At 46.8% G+C, this 20,725-nt stretch overlaps 1 protein-coding gene across 3 annotated transcripts in view; it reads right to left on the bottom strand.

Moving 5' to 3' along the window:
- The window catches only part of LOC121641527 (DENN domain-containing protein 4B-like), a 60,881-nt gene that overhangs the window by 31,734 nt on the left and 8,422 nt on the right, over nucleotides 1-20,725 (bottom strand). For all 3 annotated transcript variants that reach the window (XM_041987713.1, XM_041987712.1, XM_041987711.1), the window contains exons 2-7: nucleotides 7,532-7,876; nucleotides 5,412-5,667; nucleotides 3,516-3,585; nucleotides 3,090-3,259; nucleotides 1,968-2,209; nucleotides 1,793-1,859 (exon numbers count right to left, since the gene is read on the bottom strand). In XM_041987713.1, coding sequence (XP_041843647.1) covers nucleotides 1,793-1,859; nucleotides 1,968-2,209; nucleotides 3,090-3,259; nucleotides 3,516-3,585; nucleotides 5,412-5,667; nucleotides 7,532-7,857 — 1,131 coding nt within the window. In that variant the 5' untranslated portion in view covers nucleotides 7,858-7,876. The remainder of the gene's footprint in view (nucleotides 1-1,792; nucleotides 1,860-1,967; nucleotides 2,210-3,089; nucleotides 3,260-3,515; nucleotides 3,586-5,411; nucleotides 5,668-7,531; nucleotides 7,877-20,725) is intronic.

The following is a 20,725-nucleotide window of genomic DNA, read 5'->3' as shown; positions in this document are numbered from 1 at the left end:
CCCCGCCCCCGGGCCATCCATGGAGACAGGGGCGCTTAAAGACCCCATCCCCCTTCCCTCCCCCACTAGCGAGGGAATATATTATGTGCTGTTTGCAATTAAAAGAGTTAAAATTGGGGGGCAGTAACTGCATTGAGGAGGGGGTGGGGCCACCTGAGCAGTCCCACCCACCTGACCTCGCATGTTCCGCCCCCCAAAACGTGTTTGTATGTTGCAAATGTTATTTGTGCTCAGTGACTAAGTGGAATTAAAAGCTGGGAGGCATGCTGCCGCTTGGCGAAGCAGTGGGGCCACTATGATGACCCCCCTGCCCCGCCCAGCGCAACAAGCACACCTCCCACAGCCCTACCTGTGTATGTAGTGAAGAGTGGGGGAGGGGAGGGGTCAGGAGATGTAGGTCCAGAGGGGAGTGAACCTCCCCCCTGGAAGACGACCCGCCAGCGGCTTAGGGCGCCCCCGTCCTCCGCCGGCCCCGAAGGGCGTCACAGGCCCGGAGCAGCCACCCAACCCAGGCACGCCACGAACCCCCCCAGGGGCCAGCCACCAGCCCAAGGGGCCACTTTCCTCTTTCTGAGTGGGAGGGGGGCGAGGCGAAGGAAGGGAACCCCAGGCCCGCGTCCCCCAGAGGACACGTCCTAACCCCTGCAAAAACACACACCCTTTTTTTTTTTTCCCCTCCAGCCACTCACACACCCTCACACACACCTCTATACACAAACACCTCAAAACGTGCACATACCTCCACACACACACCTCAGGCACATACCTATAAAAACACACACCGGTGGCTCCATACCCACACATGGAAACTTTCATACACACACGCCCACATACACACACACTCTCATACCCCTCCATACACATACACCACTACACACACACTCACATATATACCTGCATATACACACAAACACCTCCATACATACTCACGCCTCCACCCACACCTTCACTCCTCCACACACACACCCCGTTTTCTCTGCGGCAGAACTGTTACCCCGTTTACTCCGCAGAACTGTTACCCCGTTTTCTCTGCGGCAGAACTGTTACCCCGTTTACTCCGCAGAAGTGTTACCCCGTTTTCTCTGCAGCAGAACTGTTACCCCGTTTACTCCGCAGAACTGTTACCCCGTTTTCTCTGCGGCAGAACTGTTACCCCGTTTACTCCGCAGAACAGCTACCCCGTTTACTCTGCGGCAGAACTGTTACCCCGTTTACTCCGCAGAACTGTTACCCCGTCTACTCCGCGGCAGAACTGTTACCCTGTTTACTCCGCGGCAGAACTGTTACCCCGTTTTCTCTGCGGCAGAACTGTTACCCCGTTTACTCCGCAGAACTGTTACCCCGTTTTCTCTGCGGCAGAACTGTTACCCCGTTCACTCCGCAGAAGTGTTACCCCGTTTTCTCTGCAGCAGAACTGTTACCCCGTTTACTCCGCAGAACTGTTACCCCGTTTTCTCTGCGGCAGGACTGTTACCCCGTTTTCTCTGCGGCAGGACTGTTACCCCGTTTACTCCGCAGAAGTGTTACCCCGTCTACTCCGCGGCAGAACTGTTACCCTGTTTACTCCGCGGCAGAACTGTTACCCCGTTTACTCTGCGGCTGAACTGCTACCCCGTTTACTCCGCGGCTGAACTGTTACCCCGTTTACTCCGCGGCTGAACTGTTACCCTGTTGTTAATAAATAAAAACCCGTCATGGTGTTGTCAGAGCTCTGCAGATGACCCGGTTCTGATTTAAACGTGATGTAATCATGGGTCAGCTGACCAGCTCAGATGTGGACTGAGGTTTGTACCTGAACAAGGATGCGAGGACGCTGGGGGGAAGGAAACGGGACGTTGTGCATGAAGCTGGAGATGTGTCTGCACAAACAAAGAACACAAATGGTGTTAAAGTCATCTGGATTTGTTCATGTGAAAATAATCCTGCAGCCTGACTGAAGCAGAGAAATGAACCAGCTGTGTACTGACTTTTCCAGCGGCAGGACGTGCGGTCCAGAGATGGAGTATCTGTAGATGAAGGTGAGGAACTTCTGGAAGACGGTGAAGAAGGGCCAGTGGGACAGGACGCAGATGCTCTTCTTCACCTGGAGGCTGCGGCAGGTGATCGGCCGCCGGTCGACCACGCTGAGCAGGCCGAGCCGGATGCTCTGCCGCTCCGACAGCAGCTCCCTGGAGAACGTCTCGTAGAACTGGATGGCGGCGCCGTAAACCTGCACGGAGGAGAAGCAGGGGGAATCACAGAGGAGAAAGAGGAGGAAGAATATTCTCCAGACGTGCTGCTTCGTGTTAACGTCTCTTCTGTGAGTTTTGTCTCATGTTTGTCTGAACTTAATCTTCTTAACTCTGAATGTCCTCGCTGTACGATGTATGCAGATGTTTTCCTCAGGATTCCCTTTAATAACATGTGTAGTGTGTGTTATTTCTACTGAACAATCTCCAGATAAAAACATAAGAAATCAGCTGTCATCATGAAAACGATGAGCAGCTGGATCATGCACTAGTATTTATACACTGGGAAACATTCCTAAAAATACACAAAGAAAGAATTGTGAAAGCGTTTTTTTCTTACTGTTTTAACAACATATAAGTTTACCCCAAAAGAATCTGAATTACCAAGATTTTCACAAAAATTTGTTTGAATTAATGAAATAATTTAATTTGTTAATTTAGGGGAAAAGTAACTTATTTTCTTTGCTTATTAAATTTACAAAGAAAAAAAAAAAAAAACCAAAAATCAATTTTCTGAAATAATATGAATAAAAAACTAAGTTTTTTTCAGAATGAATGAGCCTGTAAAAGTTTCTCATGTAGTGGCATCAATGACAGTGTTCAGAGAAAACTCTCCATCTTCATAATTTCTTTATGTTCAGTAGTGTGGCGAGGGGCGTGGTGGGGGGCGGGGCGAGGGGCGGGTCATCTGATGAACAAATGATCAGTTTTGACGGTTTGACTGATGTTTCACACTTTGCAAACCAGGAAAACAGATTCGTTTAATATTTACAGCATCTGACCCAGATTCAGAGCAGCAGTATTAACTTTCTTTTCCACAGATAAACAAATACAGCTGTGCTGTGTGCTGGCCCCGCCCACCTTGTCCCCGGAGGCGGAGGTGAAGACGAAGGTGGAGAAGACAGGCAGCTGGTACTTGGAGTTAAGGGGCCAGCTCTCCACGGTAACGCCCATCGGCAGACAGAAGACCGGGACCGACTCGGGAAGCGGGAATGAGTCGAGGTCGTCCTCCGGGTACCGACTAATGAGACCTGGAACAGAAGAGGTTCCACATTACGGAGATCCTGCGGTCGGATGACGGACCCTGACAGACTTAGGAAATGAGGCGAGATCATCCGCTGAGGGGAGTTATAATTAATGTTCATTGGGTTTTACTGGTTTAAGTTTCCCAGAGTCCAGACTCCCCATCCCCGCTCTGCCTAAGGGTGCCCCAGGATCTGACCCCAGCTGATCAGGTCCCTGAACATGATGCAGGTAATAACCAGGTGTGTGCGGGCAGGTACTCACCGGCCTCGAACACCAGGGCGTTGGCTTTGGCCACGGCTCTCTTGTAGCAGACGAACAGAGCTGGACCCCACTGCAGACACACGACACAAACATGCTGGGTCAGCAGGACCAGGACCTCAGACCGGTTCTAATGTGGAACTGATCCGATATCAGCAGGGCAGAACTAAACAGTCCCATAGCTGAGAACTATAACAGACCAGCCCACTCTAATGGTTTCCGTGGTAACATGATGCACAACATTAAGCTCAGCAGGTTTCACACAGACCGGATTCCCTCTGAGTTCTGGTCCAAGCGGCTGACTTTTGGTTCTGGTTCCAAAGCAGTTCAGAGATGAAATGATGAGAAGATCTCTGGACTCTGGTCTCGTTTCTAGATTAAAACATTAACGTCTAAAGTGACGGATCTGGCTTTATTTCAGAACCAGAATCTTTTAGTGGTCTCAGGGTGGATCTGGTGGTCTCAGGGTGTATCTAGTGGTCTCACCGTAGTTCTAGTGGTCTCTGGGTGGTTCTAGTGGTCTCTGGGTGGTTCTAGTGGTTTCAGCGTGGTTCTAGTGGTCTCAGGGTGGTTCTAGTGGTCTCAGGGTGGATCTGGTGGTCTCAGCGTGGTTCTAGTGGTCTCAGGGTGTATCTGGTGGTCTCAGGGTGATTCTAGTGGTCTCAGGGTGGTTCTAGTGGCCTCAGGGTGGATCTGGTGGTCTCAGGGTGGATCTGGTGGTCTCAGGGTGTATCTAGTGGTCTCAGGGTGGATCTGGTGGTCTCAGGGTGGATCTGGTGGTCTCAGGGTGGATCTGGTGGTCTCAGGGTGTATCTAGTGGTCTCAGGGTGGATCTGGTGGTCTCAGGGTGGATCTGGTGGTCTCAGGGTGTATCTAGTGGTCTCAGGGTGATTCTAGTGGTCTCAGGGTGGTTCTAGTGGTCTCAGGGTGTATCTAGTGGTCTCAGCGTGGTTCTAGTGGTCTCAGGGTGTATCTAGTGGTCTCAGGGTGGTTCTAGTGGTCTCAGGGTGGATCCCGGTGGTCTCAGCGTGGTTCTAGTGGTCTCAGGGTGTATCTAGTGGTCTCAGCGTGGTTCTAGTGGTCTCAGGGTGTATCTAGTGGTCTCAGGGTGGATCTGGGGGTCTCAGGGTGTATCTAGTGGTCTCAGGGTGGATCTGGTGGTCTCAGGGTGTATCTAGTGGTCTCAGGGTGATTCTAGTGGTCTCAGGGTGGATCTAGTGGTCTCAGGGTGTATCTAGTGGTCTCAGGGTGATTCTAGTGGTCTCAGGGTGGATCTGGTGGTCTCAGCGTGGTTCTAGTGGTCTCAGGGTGTATCTAGTTGTCTCAGGGTGGATCTGGTGGTCTCAGGGTGTATCTAGTGGTCTCAGGGTGATTCTAGTGGTCTCACGGTGGATCTGGTGGTCTCAGTGTGGTTCTAGTGGTCTCAGGGTGTATCTAGTGGTCTCAGGGTGGATCTGGTGGTCTCAGGGTGTATCTAGTGGTCTCAGGGTGATTCTAGTGGTCTCACGGTGGATCTGGTGGTCTCAGCGTGGTTCTACTGGTCCTAGGGTGCATCTGGTGGTCTCAGGGTGTATCTAGTGGTCTCAGGGTGTATCTAGTGGTCTCAGGGTGGATCTGGTGGTCTCAGGGTGTATCTAGTGGTCTCAGGGTGATTCTAGTGGTCTCACGGTGGATCTGGTGGTCTCAGGGTGTATCTAGTGGTCTCAGGGTGCATCTGGTGGTCTCAGGGTGTATCTAGTGGTCTCAGGGTGCATCTGGTGGTCTCAGGTTGGATCTAGTGGTTTCACCATGGTGATGTGTTTGGTATCAGTTACCATGGTGACGTAGCAGGTTTAAACTCACACATTGTTGCTCCGTAGCTCCTGTGTTTAAAGTCTCCTAGAAGCTTCCAGAACTCACCATGCTGGTGTTGAGGTTCTTGTCGACCCGACAGAACGTGTGCGGCGCCACCTCCCCCTTGCTGGGCAGCAGCAGGGCGATGTCGGTGACGCCCAGCGTGTGGAGGCCCTGCGAGTCCAGAGCTCGACGGTACGTCAGGAAGACCCGGTGAGCGGTGGGAGCTCCACCCGAGCTCAGGCTGGCTGAGCGGCTGTAAGGCGTGGTCTCGATGACGTACCAGCCCTGCTTCAGCTGCTCCTTCCCCTCATACAGAACTCTGCAGGGAGAAAAACCATCACGTAAACAGCTAGTTCTGCTGGTCTACAGGGTTCTGGAAGTGGACCAGCATCAGGAATCGTGACACATTTACAGAAACATCCAACTTTTTTTTAAAAATCAATTCAACCTGCAGGACCTGTAATTACCTACTTTTTTTATTCAGGCAAACATCAGGGCATCTTTTCTGACCCAAAACCCTCAGAGATTCAGATGGCTTCACATCAACTCTTATTTTTGACTAGGATTTGGTTTAGATCCACCAAATAACCAGCGGCCATCTTTCAATGAATAAGAACAAAACAAGGAGCATCGCGTTCCAGAGTGAAGTCCCGTCAGCCAATCGCTGTGGAGCAACATCATTCATCAAGCACGATGTCATCAGTGACATCATGTGTAGTCCCGCCACCTTCTGGTCCCTTTGAGTCTGATGGAGGAGGAGCAGATCCTCCTTCACCACGATGGGTTGACCTAGTGACCTCTGTTTCTGTGATCAGGCCTGCAGGGCTTCCTGTTCCACCACTAAACCATGTGTAACAAAGAGGATTCCCCTCATCATCTCCAGCAGGATGTAATCCGGAATAATTCATCATCTGAACATGAAGAGAACGGAGGCGATGAAGATGAAGCTGCCCCCGCGTTACGTAATCCTGCTGTTACATAAGCAGAAACCTCACATGAGCCAGAAACCACTGCAGCTCAGACGGTTCTGGAACCATCCTGGCTTCTCCTGGCACAGCATCAGGGACAGGTCCAGACCAGGAATGGTTTAAAGTGGTCCAAATACAGACCAGGACTGGTCTAAAACCAGTCCAGCACAGAGTCCAGAGGTCCAGTGTTTCCCATGGTGGCTACAAGTCGCCTTCAAAATGCTGAGAATTAAACCGTTTCATGGTCAACGCCAACAGTGAACCAACATTTCTGCCTCCAGAAGCGCAGCAATGCAGTCATTTTTATCTTATTTCTTTTGATTGATGGAAATTGTGTAATCTTGCTGGACCTGATGGGAGGAGACAGAAAAGGAGGATAGTGAAGAGAAGTAAAAAGGAAAGTAGAAAAGAGAAGAGGAGACAAAGATCCAGCAGATAGAAGCAACAACCTTCAGTCCAACCTAACACCAGACAAGCAGCTACTACACCTGCACAGAAACACAGAATGTCCTGCAGCTTTTACAGGTAAACTAAGCTAGCCCCGCCCACCATGCACTACATGGCACGCCCCCCTGAAGTTGTTTGTGTTGTGTTCTTGTGTTTTGGCCTCTAGAAGTACTTAAAACAGAAACGAGCTGTCACCAGGTGCAGCCATGGAGGCCACGCAGACGCCGCTCCACCAGCACGACGAGCACGCCTCCCAACCCTACAGAGAGCGGGGAAGGAGAGCGGTACAGGATGTAAGGCCAGAGGCAAGCGGACTTCCCTCCAGAGGATGAGTACCCCCAGACCAGGAGCAGCCAATGAGCCGCAGTCAACCTCAGAAGACCCCACCCACCTCATGCCTAGGGAGGAAGGACTGGAGGGGAAGGAGGACAGTGGGAGAGCCCAGATCCACGACCCACCACCCCTGGGCCCACCAAGGTCTCCCCCACAGGTGCATGTGATCCTTCCACACATACACAACTATATCCTCGCCCAGTCATCCTGGCACACACACACACCTCCCAGTCTTACCTTTAACCCCTGGCTGACGTGTCCTGTCCTCTGATTGGTCGCTTTCCGGCCAATAACAGAGCTATGTCAGAGAGAACTTCTCTAAAGTTTTGTCAACATGTAAACAATGCCACAGAATTCTTGGGAACCCAGACCACATTAGACCAGCTCCAATACAAGTGCCACAACTTGCCCCCCCCAGAAAATCCAGAGTCTCACCCCAGGTCCAGTATGGGTGGTTTGTCCCGCCCTCTCCGGTAGCACAGGTACAGGTGTGGGTTGTTGATGAGGCCGGCACTCAGCTCGGCAGAGTGTCCCCCCAGCGTCTTCTCGATGCAGGTGAAGCCCTCCGGCACCTCCTCTCCGAGACCCCGAGCGATCACCACCAGGTCTGTCACCGGCTCCACCGCCCGGACCGACGAGGACGCCGAGGAGGAGGAGGTGGAGGTCCTGCCGTCCTCGTCCAGGGGCCTCCAGGGCCCCGCAGGGTCCAGACCTGCCACCACAAAGTAGTCCACCAGCTGGGGACATTTCTCCTCTGTCATGCCTCCTGTCTGGCCTCCACTGCAGGGAAGAGAGAGAAGCAGCTCAGGTTACAGAAACATGGACACGTCGACCTGCTTCATTTACCACCAGTACAACCAGCTCCAGAAAGAGCTGCTGAGCTTTGTTTACAGTCACTGCATCCCGATTTTATTCACATTCTAAAGATTCCTGTCGTTCAACAGAAGCAAACAGCTGGAGGTCAGGACAGCGAGGACAGGCCTGAAGGGAATCAGCCAATCAGGAGGCTCCAGACAGAACAAGTCTCCTCTGATGAGGTCTCCGAATATTTTACCTCCTTCCAGAGACGCTGGCTGTCCTCAAGTTTCATTTAATTCATTCAAATCAGTTTATTTAAAAAATTATTACATTTGTTAAATAAAAAATAAACAAAAATATTTATTTACTTTTGAAAATAATAACTAAATAAATAAAACAAGCTAAATTAAAAAACAAACTCCAATTTAATTTAACATAATTGTCTCGTCTCTCTTTTGCTCCACTTTTTAGCGAATGTTTGCTCAAACGGGTGAATCTGAGATCTTTCCCCCCCGCAGTGGATGCTGCCATTGACCCGCCCCCCCGGCTAGCTGAGCCTGCCCCCTAAAACCACCGAGCGGGCGCCAGCCAAAGGCGGCTCCTCTCCCAGAGAGGGGCGTGGCCAGGCTCCACTCATGAACATTTAGAGGTTCAGACACAGAAACAGCTGTTCTCAGCAGAGCTCATAGAGAACATCTGGAACGGCTGAGATGAAGGACCAAGGCTGGATTTGGACCTCTGACGCCCGTATGATGTTGTTGAAAAAATGCATAATGTGGGACCTTTAAAAAAAAAACACAACTGATTTAATTTAACTTTTTAAATATAAAAAAGAAACAAAAGAAATGATGTTCATGTAATAAAAAAAAGAAAAATAAACGAAATATTTTATTTAACTGAATTTTCTGCATGAGCCTGACAAAGTTTTCTTTGTGTAAAAGTGGATTTGCTGCTTTGCTGTGAACAACGTGGTGGCTGCAGAGTTTAAATCACGATGTCAGCACGCCGCCTTCCTCCATCCCACCGAGAGTACGATCGGATCCACGTGTGATTTCTGAAAGCGCCGTATCTGACCGATCCAGTGTGGGAATGATCGGACCTTGATAAATGAGGCTCAAATCCATCGTTACTTAACTTAATTAGTGGTGGTGCAGAGGCCCCGCCCAGTGTGGGTGAACCATGGAGAGGAGACGTTCTGCCATTAAAGGAACTTTTCGGAGGTGGAGATGGAAAGCCTCCCTTTGAGGGGAAACAGAATAAAGAGGTGCTGTTTGGCAGCCTAAAAACTGGAGTCAGAGGCGGGAACATAAACGTTACATGGAAGAGGATCCAGAGACCGTTAATCGCCTCGCCGTTGTTGGTCCGACTCCGGCTGAGGTACGAATAGCCTATATGCCCATGATTGATGTTTTATTGGTTTTTGCTGGTTCTTGTCCATCTCCGGCCTCTAGTGAGCCCGTCAATGGGCCCGCTACAGTTGGCCTATCAGCCGGGTGTTGGGGTGGATGTCATCTACCTCCTACAGGGATCCCTCTCTCACCTGGAGAAGGCTGGGAGCACTGTGGGAATCATGTTTCTTTATTTCTCCAGTGCCTTCAGCAGCATACAGCCCACGCTTCTGAGAGACAAGTTGGAAGTGACAGGGGGAGACCTCCATCTCATGGATCCTGGACTACCTCACCAACCGACCACAGTATGTGAGGATACAAGACTATGAGTCCGTCAGGGTGGTCTGCAGCACGGGGGCCCACAGGGACCAGTTCTGGCTCCCTTCCTCTTCACCCTACACTGCAGACTTCACACTCAATTCAGCAAACTGCCTCTACAGAAGCTCTCAGGTGACTCTGAGGTCGTCGGCTTCATCGCAAAGAACTGATCCAGGTTTCGTGTGCAGGTGCCAGCAGAACCGGACATAGAGACAGAGTAGGCTGGACCTGCTAAGGAGACTCAGGTCTTTTCATCCATCTATGATGGTGTGGTCTTCAGGGGCAGCAGCATCTCGACTGCTGACAGGAAGAGACTGAGGAAGCTGGTTAAGAAGGCCAGCTCTGTCCTGGGACGCCCCGTCCATCCGGTGGAGGTGGTGATGGAGGGGAGACACGCCCCACCCCATGCAGGACTTCTTAACAACACTGAGCAGCTCCTTCACTGACAGGCTGCTTCACCGCGGTGTGACGGAGACACCGCAGGTCCTTCCTTCCTGTCAGACGCTACAATCTGCACAAACACACACGGATGGGCAATAATGTAAACTCATTCTGATATATGCTTTATATAGACTACTACTTAGACTTTTTATACACTTGTTGTTTTGTACAGTTTTTTATTATAATCTCTGTAATGCAGTTTTCACCTCATCTAAGGCTCATCTTATCCTTTAATGTGGATAACAGCCCACGCCTGGTAGCTGAAAGTCGCAGGTCTTCACACACATTTGAAAATACAAACGACACTAAGACATCAATGTAACATTAAACCAGCGAATAAAACTGTTTAAAACCGCTAAATATCTGTTTACCTGCATTGACTTAGCAATGTTGTGTTCAAGGTTCTGTTACATGAATCCACTTTTTACAGCGTCCACAAGAGAAACTGCAGCCTCTGGTTTTTCCACGTGTCCACAGCCTGGGAACCATTACCATGATTAAATAGAGAAGTTCTACAACTTGAAGGTTAGAAAAAACGAACCAGTTCCTGTCTCCTCTGTATAGTCCCCAGTAGAGGTGGTGCTGGACCCGGTTCCCCGGACACCTCCTCTAGCTGGACGCGGTTCTCGGACACCTCCTCTTGCTGGACCCGGTTCCCGGACACCCTCCTCTTGCTGGACTCGGTTCCCGGACACCTCCTCTTGCTGGACCCGGTTCCCGGACACCCTCCTCTTGCTGGACCCGGTTCCCGGACACCCTCCTCTTGCTGGACTCGGTTCCCGGGCACCCACCTCTGGCTGGACCCGGTTCCCAGACACCCTCCTCTTGCTGGACCCGGTTCCCCGGACACCCTCCTCTTGCTGGACCCGGTTCCCAGACACCCTCCTCTTGCTGGACCCGGTTCCCCGGACACCCTCCTCTGGCTGGACCCGGTTCCCGGACACCCTCCTCTTGCTGGACCCGGTTCCCCGGACACCCCCCTCTTGCTGGACCCGGTTCCAGGACACCTTCTCTTGCTGGACCCGGTTCCAGGACACCCTCCTCTTGCTGGACCCGGTTCCCCGGACACCCTCCTCTGGCTGGACCCGGTTCCAGGACACCATCCTCCAGCTGGACCCGGTTCCCGGACACCCTCCTCTAACTGGACCCGGTTCCCAGACACCCTCCTCTGGCTGGACCCGGTTCCCAGACACCCTCCTCTAGCTGGACCCGGTTCCCGGACACCATCCTCTAGCTGGACCCGGTTCCCGGACACCCTCCTCTAGCTGCGCCGGGGCATCAGAACCCTCTGTTAGCCAGAGCAGGACTGGATTATGTGGCAAACTTTCTTTGGGGAGTCCAGCGGTATGGGGCTGGAAACAGGACGTACAGAGATGCTGGAAACACTCTTATGTAACTGGAAAAGTCCTCCAGCCTTGTCATCCTCTCTGATTCTGGCATGTGGAGAGGAAGAAGAAAGAAAAACATGGAGGTGGAGCTGCTGAGCTCCAGAGAACCAGGAGTTCATCCTCATCAGCATGCCCAACCTTCAGAGACCCAGAACGAGAGTCCTGATGAGGATCATTACCAGAGAATACTGTTCTCTGGTTTTATCTTCGTCTGTTAAACCCAGAACAGAATCTAGAATTCTTCTCCTCACATATAAAACTCTTAGAGACCAAGATCTACTGGATCCTAAAGATCTCAGAGCTCCTGAGTAGGTAGTACCTTCATGAACACAGTCTTGGACTGATGTGGATCATAAGATGGATTTGTTTAACTGGATTATACCTGGACAACAACGAAGTGGACTGAATTGGGCTGCGTCTGTAAATTGCTTTTGTATAAATAAAGGTGGATCAGGACACAGAAACAGCCCACTTCAGGTCCAGCTTGAAGCAAACATGAATGAAACTTCTATAATCATGAGGAAAGTCTGGTTTCTGGTCCGACCTGTCGTTGGGATGAGCTATGTCGGAGGGTCGGCGCCGCCTGAGCGAGCACCAGCTGATCCGTCACACACCATCCAGTGATGGAGGACCACCGTCAGGACTCGTCAGGTAGGCTCAAGCCAAAACTGTCTGATAACATAAGAACTATCAGGAGTGAATGAAAACCATCTGGTTCAGCAGGTCTTTAAATAAAGTGTTCTCCCCCTGCAGGGAAACGCCCCCCAGCTCTGTCATCGCAGGGTGAAAGTGAGAGGAAGACATGAACAGGGACGGTGAACAAACAGGAAGAGGACATCAGCCTGCTTCCTGCTGACCACAGCGTTGGTGCAGCACATCCACCACCGCTTCTGTCTCAACACGGATCACCTGGAGACACCCTGGCTGCACAATCCAGGTCCACAGAGTCCTGATCTTTACCTCATGGAGCCCATTAGCAGACAAAACCATCCAAAACTGGCCCAGTTTACAACCAAAGTCCAAATCAGAGGTTTAACCCTTAAACCTCCAGCAGGTCTCTCTCTTCTATTATTAGTGTGTATCGCTGTGGGGTAAACTGATCGATATTTTACCTTTTAGCTGATCTACGGAAGTTTTCCAGCATTTCTATCCCGTCCAGGACGTTTACAATCCAGCCACTAAATGTAGTTTTATTCAGAGACTCTATCTGGTAAATCCACAATGATCCATGATAACAGCATTATTTATCACATTTCACCATAAAAACATCACCATCACTACTATGTTGCTAAGAGACCTCTATTTAGACCTGGACACGATGATGAAGCCACTTCCTGTCAGACTTTCCACCAATCAGAGAGCTTAGATTGACGGTAACGTCCAATCAGGAGCAGCCAAAGATCAACCAGTGAGCAGAAAGTTCTATGTGTGTGTGAAAAGAAGAAAAATAATGCTCCTCTATGGCTGGAATAAAGCCAAGAAGACGTTTCTGATGCACGGTGGCGCCACAAAGCAGCTGAGCTGGAGTTGGTTTAGTGAGGATAGCAGGTAAATAGTAGCAGGAATAACTGGAAATGAGGAAAAAGTGGAAACATGGAAATAGTTTCTGTTGTGTGTTTGTTTCAATAACAATATTTTTTCTCCTGAAAGCCAAAACTTGAGAGAACGATGAGATGAGAAAAGGTTTGGTCACTGTTGGTCTGTGTGTTATTTCTACAAAGTTCTGTTAGTAATAAATTCTGCTTTCTTCTTCTGGTCGACCTTTATGCTGCTACATCTATTCATACATTCATTTTACATCATTTTACCTCCCAGTCTGACAGCTGCTACACACTGGTTTATACTGGGATTAAAAGCTGCTACACACTGGTTTATACTGGGATTAAAAGCTGCTACACACTGGTTTATACTGGGATTAAAAGCTGTTACACACTGGTTTATACTGGGATTAAAAGCTGCTACAGACTGGTTTATACTGGGATTACAAGCTGCTACACACTGGTTTATACTGGGATTAAAAGCTGTTACACACTGGTTTATACTGGGATTAAAAGCTGCTACACACTGGTTTATACTGGGATTAAAAGCTGCTACACACTGGTTTATACTGGGATTAAAAGCTGTTACACACTGGTTTATACTGGGATTAAAAGCTGCTACAGACTGGTTTATACTGGGATTAAAAGCTGCTACAGACTGGTTTATACTGGGATTAAAAGCTGCTACACACTGGTTTATACTGGGATTAAAAGCTGCTACACACTGGTTTATACTGGGATTAAAAGCTGCTACACACTGGTTTATACTGGGATTAAAAGCTGTTACACACTGGTTTATACTGGGATTAAAAGCTGCTACACACTGGTTTATACTGGGATTAAAAGCTGCTACACACTGGTTTATACTGGGATTAAAAGCTGCTACACACTGGTTTATACTGGGATTAAAAGCTGCTACAGCACTGGTTTATACTGGGATTAAAAGCTGTTACAGACTGGTTTATACTGGGATTAAAAGCTGTTACACACTGGTTTATACTGGGATTAAAAGCTGCTACAGACTGGTTTATACTGGGATTAAAAGCTGCTACACACTGGTTTATACTGGGATTAAAAGCTGCTACAGACTGGTTTATACTGGGATTAAAAGCTGCTACACACTGGTTTATACTGGGATTAAAAGCTGCTACAGACTGGTTTATACTGGGATTAAAAGCTGCTACACACTGGTTTATACTGGGATTAAAAGCTGCTTACAGACTGGTTTATACTGGGATTAAAAGCTGCTACAGACTGGTTTATACTGGGATTAAAAGCTGTTACAGACTGGTTTATACTGGGATTAAAAGCTGCTACAGACTGGTTTATACTGGGATTAAAAGCTGCTACACACTGGTTTATACTGGGATTAAAAGCTGCTACAGACTGGTTTATACTGGGATTAAAAGCTGCTACAGACTGGTTTATACTGGGATTAAAAGCTGCTACAGACTGGTTTATACTGGGATTAAAAGCTGTTACAGACTGGTTTATACTGGGATTAAAAGCTGTTACAGACTGGTTTATACTGGGATTAAAAGCTGCTACAGACTGGTTTATACTGGGATTAAAAGCTGCTACAGACTGGTTTATACTGGGATTAAAAGCTGCTACAGACTGGTTTATACTGGGATTAAAAGCTGTTACAGACTGGTTTATACTGGGATTAAAAGCTGTTACAGACTGGTTTATACTGGGATTAAAAGCTGTTACAGACTGGTTTATACTGGGATTAAAAGCTGCTTACTAGACTGGTTTATACTGGGATTAAAAGCTGCTACAGACTGGTTTATACTGGGATTAAAAGCTGCTACAGACTGGTTTATACTGGGATTAAAAGCTGTTACAGACTGGTTTATACTGGGATTAAAAGCTGTTACAGACTGGTTTACACTGGGATTAAAAGCTGCTACACACTGGTTTACACTGGGATTAAAAGCTGCTACAGACTGGTTTATACTGGGATTAAAAGCTGCTACACACTGGTTTATACTGGGATTAAAAGCTGCCACAGACTGGTTTATACTGGGATTAAAAGCTATTACAGACTGGTTTATACTGGGATTAAAAGCTGTTACAGACTGGTTTATACTGGGATTAAAAGCTGTTACAGACTGGTTTATACTGGGATTAAAACCTGCTACACACTGGTTTATACTGGGATTAAAAGCTGTTACAGACTGGTTTATACTGGGATTAAAAGCTGTTACAGACTGGTTTATACTGGGATTAAAAGCTGTTACAGACTGGTTTACACTGGGATTAAAAGCTGCTACACACTGGTTTACACTGGGATTAAAAGCTGCTACAGACTGGTTTATACTGGGATTAAAAGCTGTTACAGACTGGTTTATACTGGGATTAAAACCTGCTACACACTGGTTTATACTGGGATTAAAAGCTGTTACAGACTGGTTTATACTGGGATTAAAAGCTGTTACAGACTGGTTTATACTGGGATTAAAAGCTGTTACAGACTGGTTTATACTGGGATTAAAAGCTGTTACAGACTGGTTTACACTGGGATTAAAAGCTGCTACACACTGGTTTACACTGGGATTAAAAGCTGCTACAGACTGGTTTATACTGGGATTAAAAGCTGCTACACACTGGTTTATACTGGGATTAAAAGCTGCCACAGACTGGTTTATACTGGGATTAAAAGCTATTACAGACTGGTTTATACTGGGATTAAAAGCTGTTACAGACTGGTTTATACTGGGATTAAAAGCTGTTACAGACTGGTTTATACTGGGATTAAAAGCTGTTACAGACTGGTTTACACTGGGATTAAAAGCTGCTACACACTGGTTTACACTGGGATTAAAAGCTGCTACAGACTGGTTTATACTGGGATTAAAAGCTGCTACACACTGGTTTATACTGGGATTAAAAGCTGCCACAGACTGGTTTATACTGGGATTAAAAGCTATTACAGACTGGTTTATACTGGGATTAAAAGCTGTTACAGACTGGTTTATACTGGGATTAAAAGCTGTTACAGACTGGTTTATACTGGGATTAAAACCTGCTACACACTGGTTTATACTGGGATTAAAAGCTGTTACAGACTGGTTTATACTGGGATTAAAAGCTGTTACAGACTGGTTTATACTGGGATTAAAAGCTGTTACAGACTGGTTTATACTGGGATTAAAAGCTGTTACAGACTGGTTTACACTGGGATTAAAAGCTGCTACACACTGGTTTACACTGGGATTAAAAGCTGCTACAGACTGGTTTATACTGGGATTAAAAGCTGCTACACACTGGTTTATACTGGGATTAAAAGCTGCCACAGACTGGTTTATACTGGGATTAAAAGCTATTACAGACTGGTTTATACTGGGATTAAAAGCTGTTACAGACTGGTTTATACTGGGATTAAAAGCTGCTACACACTGGTTTATACTGGGATTAAAAGCTGCTACACACTGGTTTATACTGGGATTAAAAGCTGCTACAGACTGGTTTATACTGGGATTAAAAGCTGTTACACACTGGTTTATACTGGGATTAAAAGCTGTTACAGACTGGTTTATACTGGGATTAAAAGCTGCTACACACTGGTTTATACTGGGATTAAAAGCTGTTACAGACTGGTTTATACTGGGATTAAAAGCTGTTATAGACTGGTTTATACTGGGATTAAAAGCTGCTACAGACTGGTTTATACTGGGATTAAAAGCTGTTACAGACTGGTTTATACTGGGATTAAAAGCTGTTACAGACTGGTTTATACTGGGATTAAAAGCTGTTACAGACTGGTTTATACTGGGATTAAAAGCTGTTATAGACTGGTTTATACTGGGATTAAAAGCTGTTACAGACTGGTTTATACTGGGATTAAAAGCTGTTACAGACTGGTTTATACTGGGATTAAAAGCTGCTACACACTGGTTTACACTGGGATTAAAAGCTGTTACAGACTGGTTTATACTGGGATTAAAAGCTGTTACAGACTGGTTTATACTGGGATTAAAAGCTGTTACAGACTGGTTTATACTGGGATTAAAAGCTGCTACAGACTGGTTTATACTGGGATTAAAAGCTGTTACAGACTGGTTTATACTGGGATTAAAAGCTGTTACAGACTGGTTTATACTGGGATTAAAACCTGCTACACACTGGTTTATACTGGGATTAAAAGCTGTTACAGACTGGTTTATACTGGGATTAAAAGCTGTTACAGACTGGTTTATACTGGGATTAAAAGCTGTTACAGACTGGTTTATACTGGGATTAAAAGCTGTTACAGACTGGTTTACACTGGGATTAAAAGCTGCTACACACTGGTTTACACTGGGATTAAAAGCTGCTACAGACTGGTTTATACTGGGATTAAAAGCTGCTACACACTGGTTTATACTGGGATTAAAAGCTGCCACAGACTGGTTTATACTGGGATTAAAAGCTATTACAGACTGGTTTATACTGGGATTAAAAGCTGTTACAGACTGGTTTATACTGGGATTAAAAGCTGTTACAGACTGGTTTATACTGGGATTAAAACCTGCTACACACTGGTTTATACTGGGATTAAAAGCTGTTACAGACTGGTTTATACTGGGATTAAAAGCTGTTACAGACTGGTTTATACTGGGATTAAAAGCTGTTACAGACTGGTTTATACTGGGATTAAAAGCTGTTACAGACTGGTTTACACTGGGATTAAAAGCTGCTACAGACTGGTTTACACTGGGATTAAAAGCTGCTACAGACTGGTTTATACTGGGATTAAAAGCTGCTACACACTGGTTTATACTGGGATTAAAAGCTGCCACAGACTGGTTTATACTGGGATTAAAAGCTATTACAGACTGGTTTATACTGGGATTAAAAGCTGTTACAGACTGGTTTATACTGGGATTAAAAGCTGCTACACACTGGTTTATACTGGGATTAAAAGCTGCTACACACTGGTTTATACTGGGATTAAAAGCTGCTACAGACTGGTTTATACTGGGATTAAAAGCTGTTACACACTGGTTTATACTGGGATTAAAAGCTGTTACAGACTGGTTTATACTGGGATTAAAAGCTGCTACACACTGGTTTATACTGGGATTAAAAGCTGCTACAGACTGGTTTATACTGGGATTAAAAGCTGTTACACACTGGTTTATACTGGGATTAAAAGCTGCTACAGACTGGTTTATACTGGGATTAAAAGCTGCTACACACTGGTTTATACTGGGATTAAAAGCTGTTACAGACTGGTTTATACTGGGTTTAAAAGCTGTTACAGACTGGTTTATACTGGGTTTAAAAGCTGTTACAGACTGGTTTATACTGGGTTTAAAAGCTGTTACAGACTGGTTTATACTGGGATTAAAAGCTGCTACAGGCTGGTTTATACTGGGATTAAAAGCTGTTACAGACTGGTTTATACTGGGATTAAAAGCTGTTACAGACTGGTTTATACTGGGATTAAAAGCTGCTACAGACTGGTTTATACTGGGATTAAAAGCTGCTACAGACTGGTTTATACTGGGATTAAAAGCTGTTACAGACTGGTTTATACTGGGATTAAAAGCTGCTACACACTGGTTTACACTGGGATTAAAAGCTGTTACAGACTGGTTTATACTGGGATTAAAAGCTGTTACAGACTGGTTTATACTGGGATTAAAAGCTGTTACAGACTGGTTTATACTGGGATTAAAAGCTGTTACAGACTGGTTTATACTGGGATTAAAAGCTGTTACACACTGGTTTATACTGGGATTAAAAGCTGCTAAAGACTGGTTTATACTGGGATTAAAAGCTGTTACAGACTGGTTTATACTGGGATTAAAAGCTGTTACACACTGGTTTATACTGGGATTAAAAGCTGCTAAAGACTGGTTTATACTGGGATTAAAAGCTGCTACAGACTGGTTTATGCTGGGATTAAAAGCTGCTACAGACTGGTTTATTCTGGGATTAAAAGCTGCTACAGACTGGTTTGTACTGGGATTAAAAGCTGCTACAGACTGGTTTATACTGGGATTAAAAGCTGCTACAGACTGGTTTATACTGGGATTAAAAGCTGCTACAGACTGGTTTATACTGGGATTAAAAGCTGCTACAGACTGGTTTGTACTGGGATTAAAAGCTGCTACAGACTGGTTTATACTGGGATTAAAAGCTGCTACAGACTGGTTTATACTGGATTAAAAGCTGTTACACACTGGTTTATACTGGGATTAAAAGCTGTTACAGACTGGTTTATACTGGGATTAAAAGCTGCTACATACTAGTTTATACTGGGATTAAAAGCTGTTACAGACTGGTTTATACTGGGATTAAAAGCTGCTACACACTGGTTTATACTGGGATTAAAAGCTGTTACAGACTGGTTTATACTGGGATTAAAAGCTGCTACATACTGGTTTATACTGGGAATACTGGGTACAGACTGGGTTTTAAGGATTAAAGAAGTCCAACATGAACGAGGAGACAGGATCTGGTTTTTCCTTCCAGGCTGAGATCAGATCTGATCAACAGTTTTCTGTGACTGGAGTAAAGTTCAGATAAATCCGGTTTTTACAGGAAGCAGTGGAGGAAAGGAGAACCAGAGTCGCTGCGATGTGAACCGTCAGGCTGTTTTCTGAAAGAACAATAATGCTGCCGCTGCAGTTCTGGACCAGCTTCCTCTTCATGAGGCTGGCGGTGGTAAAACAGGCCACCTGACCTGTTCCATGACCTGGTCCACACGCCTGTTTTACTACCATCCCATCATGGGCAGCGTTTGGCTTCCTGTCTGTCGTCTGCAGCAGCCGAATTAAACCAGCTTCATTTCTTCTGTCAAACACGACGTTCCAGCTGCTGCACAAACCGCTCATTTCATCACCGCTACTTCCCCGTTTGACACCAGGGTGAGAACATGGTGGAAACCCCAGAGAAATGCAGCGGTTTTTTCCTCACCGCTTCACCGGCGCACATGCTCAGATGACGACAGGACATGATTCAACCAGAGAACCGTTTCATCCCAAACACATTAGCATCTGGCCTTTTATTTCTAGAATCTACTTCTCAGGTCAAAGAGGAATAAAATTTAAGAATTAAAGCAGACAGAACTTCCTGTTTCTGATCAAACATCTGACTCTCCAGCAGCTGGCTCTCCATGGATCAATATTCTTCCCCCTGATCAGAGGTTCCCGCTGGAGCGTTGACATGGACGGTGGATCAGGTGATGTGTGTTTACATGATGGACGGATTTAATACGATCGAGCAATATGGACTGATCCAGAAGAAGAAAAACACAGAAGGAGAAGAAGACGTGAAGGAACAGAAGAGATGGAGAATAAAGAGAAAGAAGCAGAGGAAGTAGAAGGAAAGAGTAAGACGTGGCGCCATACATCTGGGTAAATAACTAGCAACAACAAAGATGGAGGCGAGTAAAAGCCAATGAGAAAGGTCCTCCTGGTGTGGATCGGACCTCCAGACAGAGCTGTGGGGACCTGAACGTCTGACCGGACCGGCTCGGTCTGGGTGCTGCGATGGAGAGAACAGCTTCCACTTCCAGCTGAGGAGGAAGGGGGTCTGAAAAGAGGGTTTTATTCCTCCTCCACACGTGGAGGTGACGTCTCCGGCTACAACTAGTACGATGTCACCCTAACACAAAGGCTCCCCGTCTCTTCTGGGTGTCATGGCAACCACATCACCATCTCTCAGGCCCCTCACTCTATCATCACCGACCGAGTCACATGACTCCCTCAGAAACATGAAGAAAACCAGCGTGTTTCACTTTCTACACCCACACCTGGACCCGCA

This window comes from Melanotaenia boesemani, chromosome 6 (genome assembly GCF_017639745.1).
Source record: "Melanotaenia boesemani isolate fMelBoe1 chromosome 6, fMelBoe1.pri, whole genome shotgun sequence".
Taxonomy (NCBI): Eukaryota; Metazoa; Chordata; class Actinopteri; order Atheriniformes; family Melanotaeniidae; genus Melanotaenia; species Melanotaenia boesemani.
The sequence above is the reverse complement of the archived record's forward strand: the minus strand, read 5'-3'. Positions and strand labels throughout refer to the sequence as shown.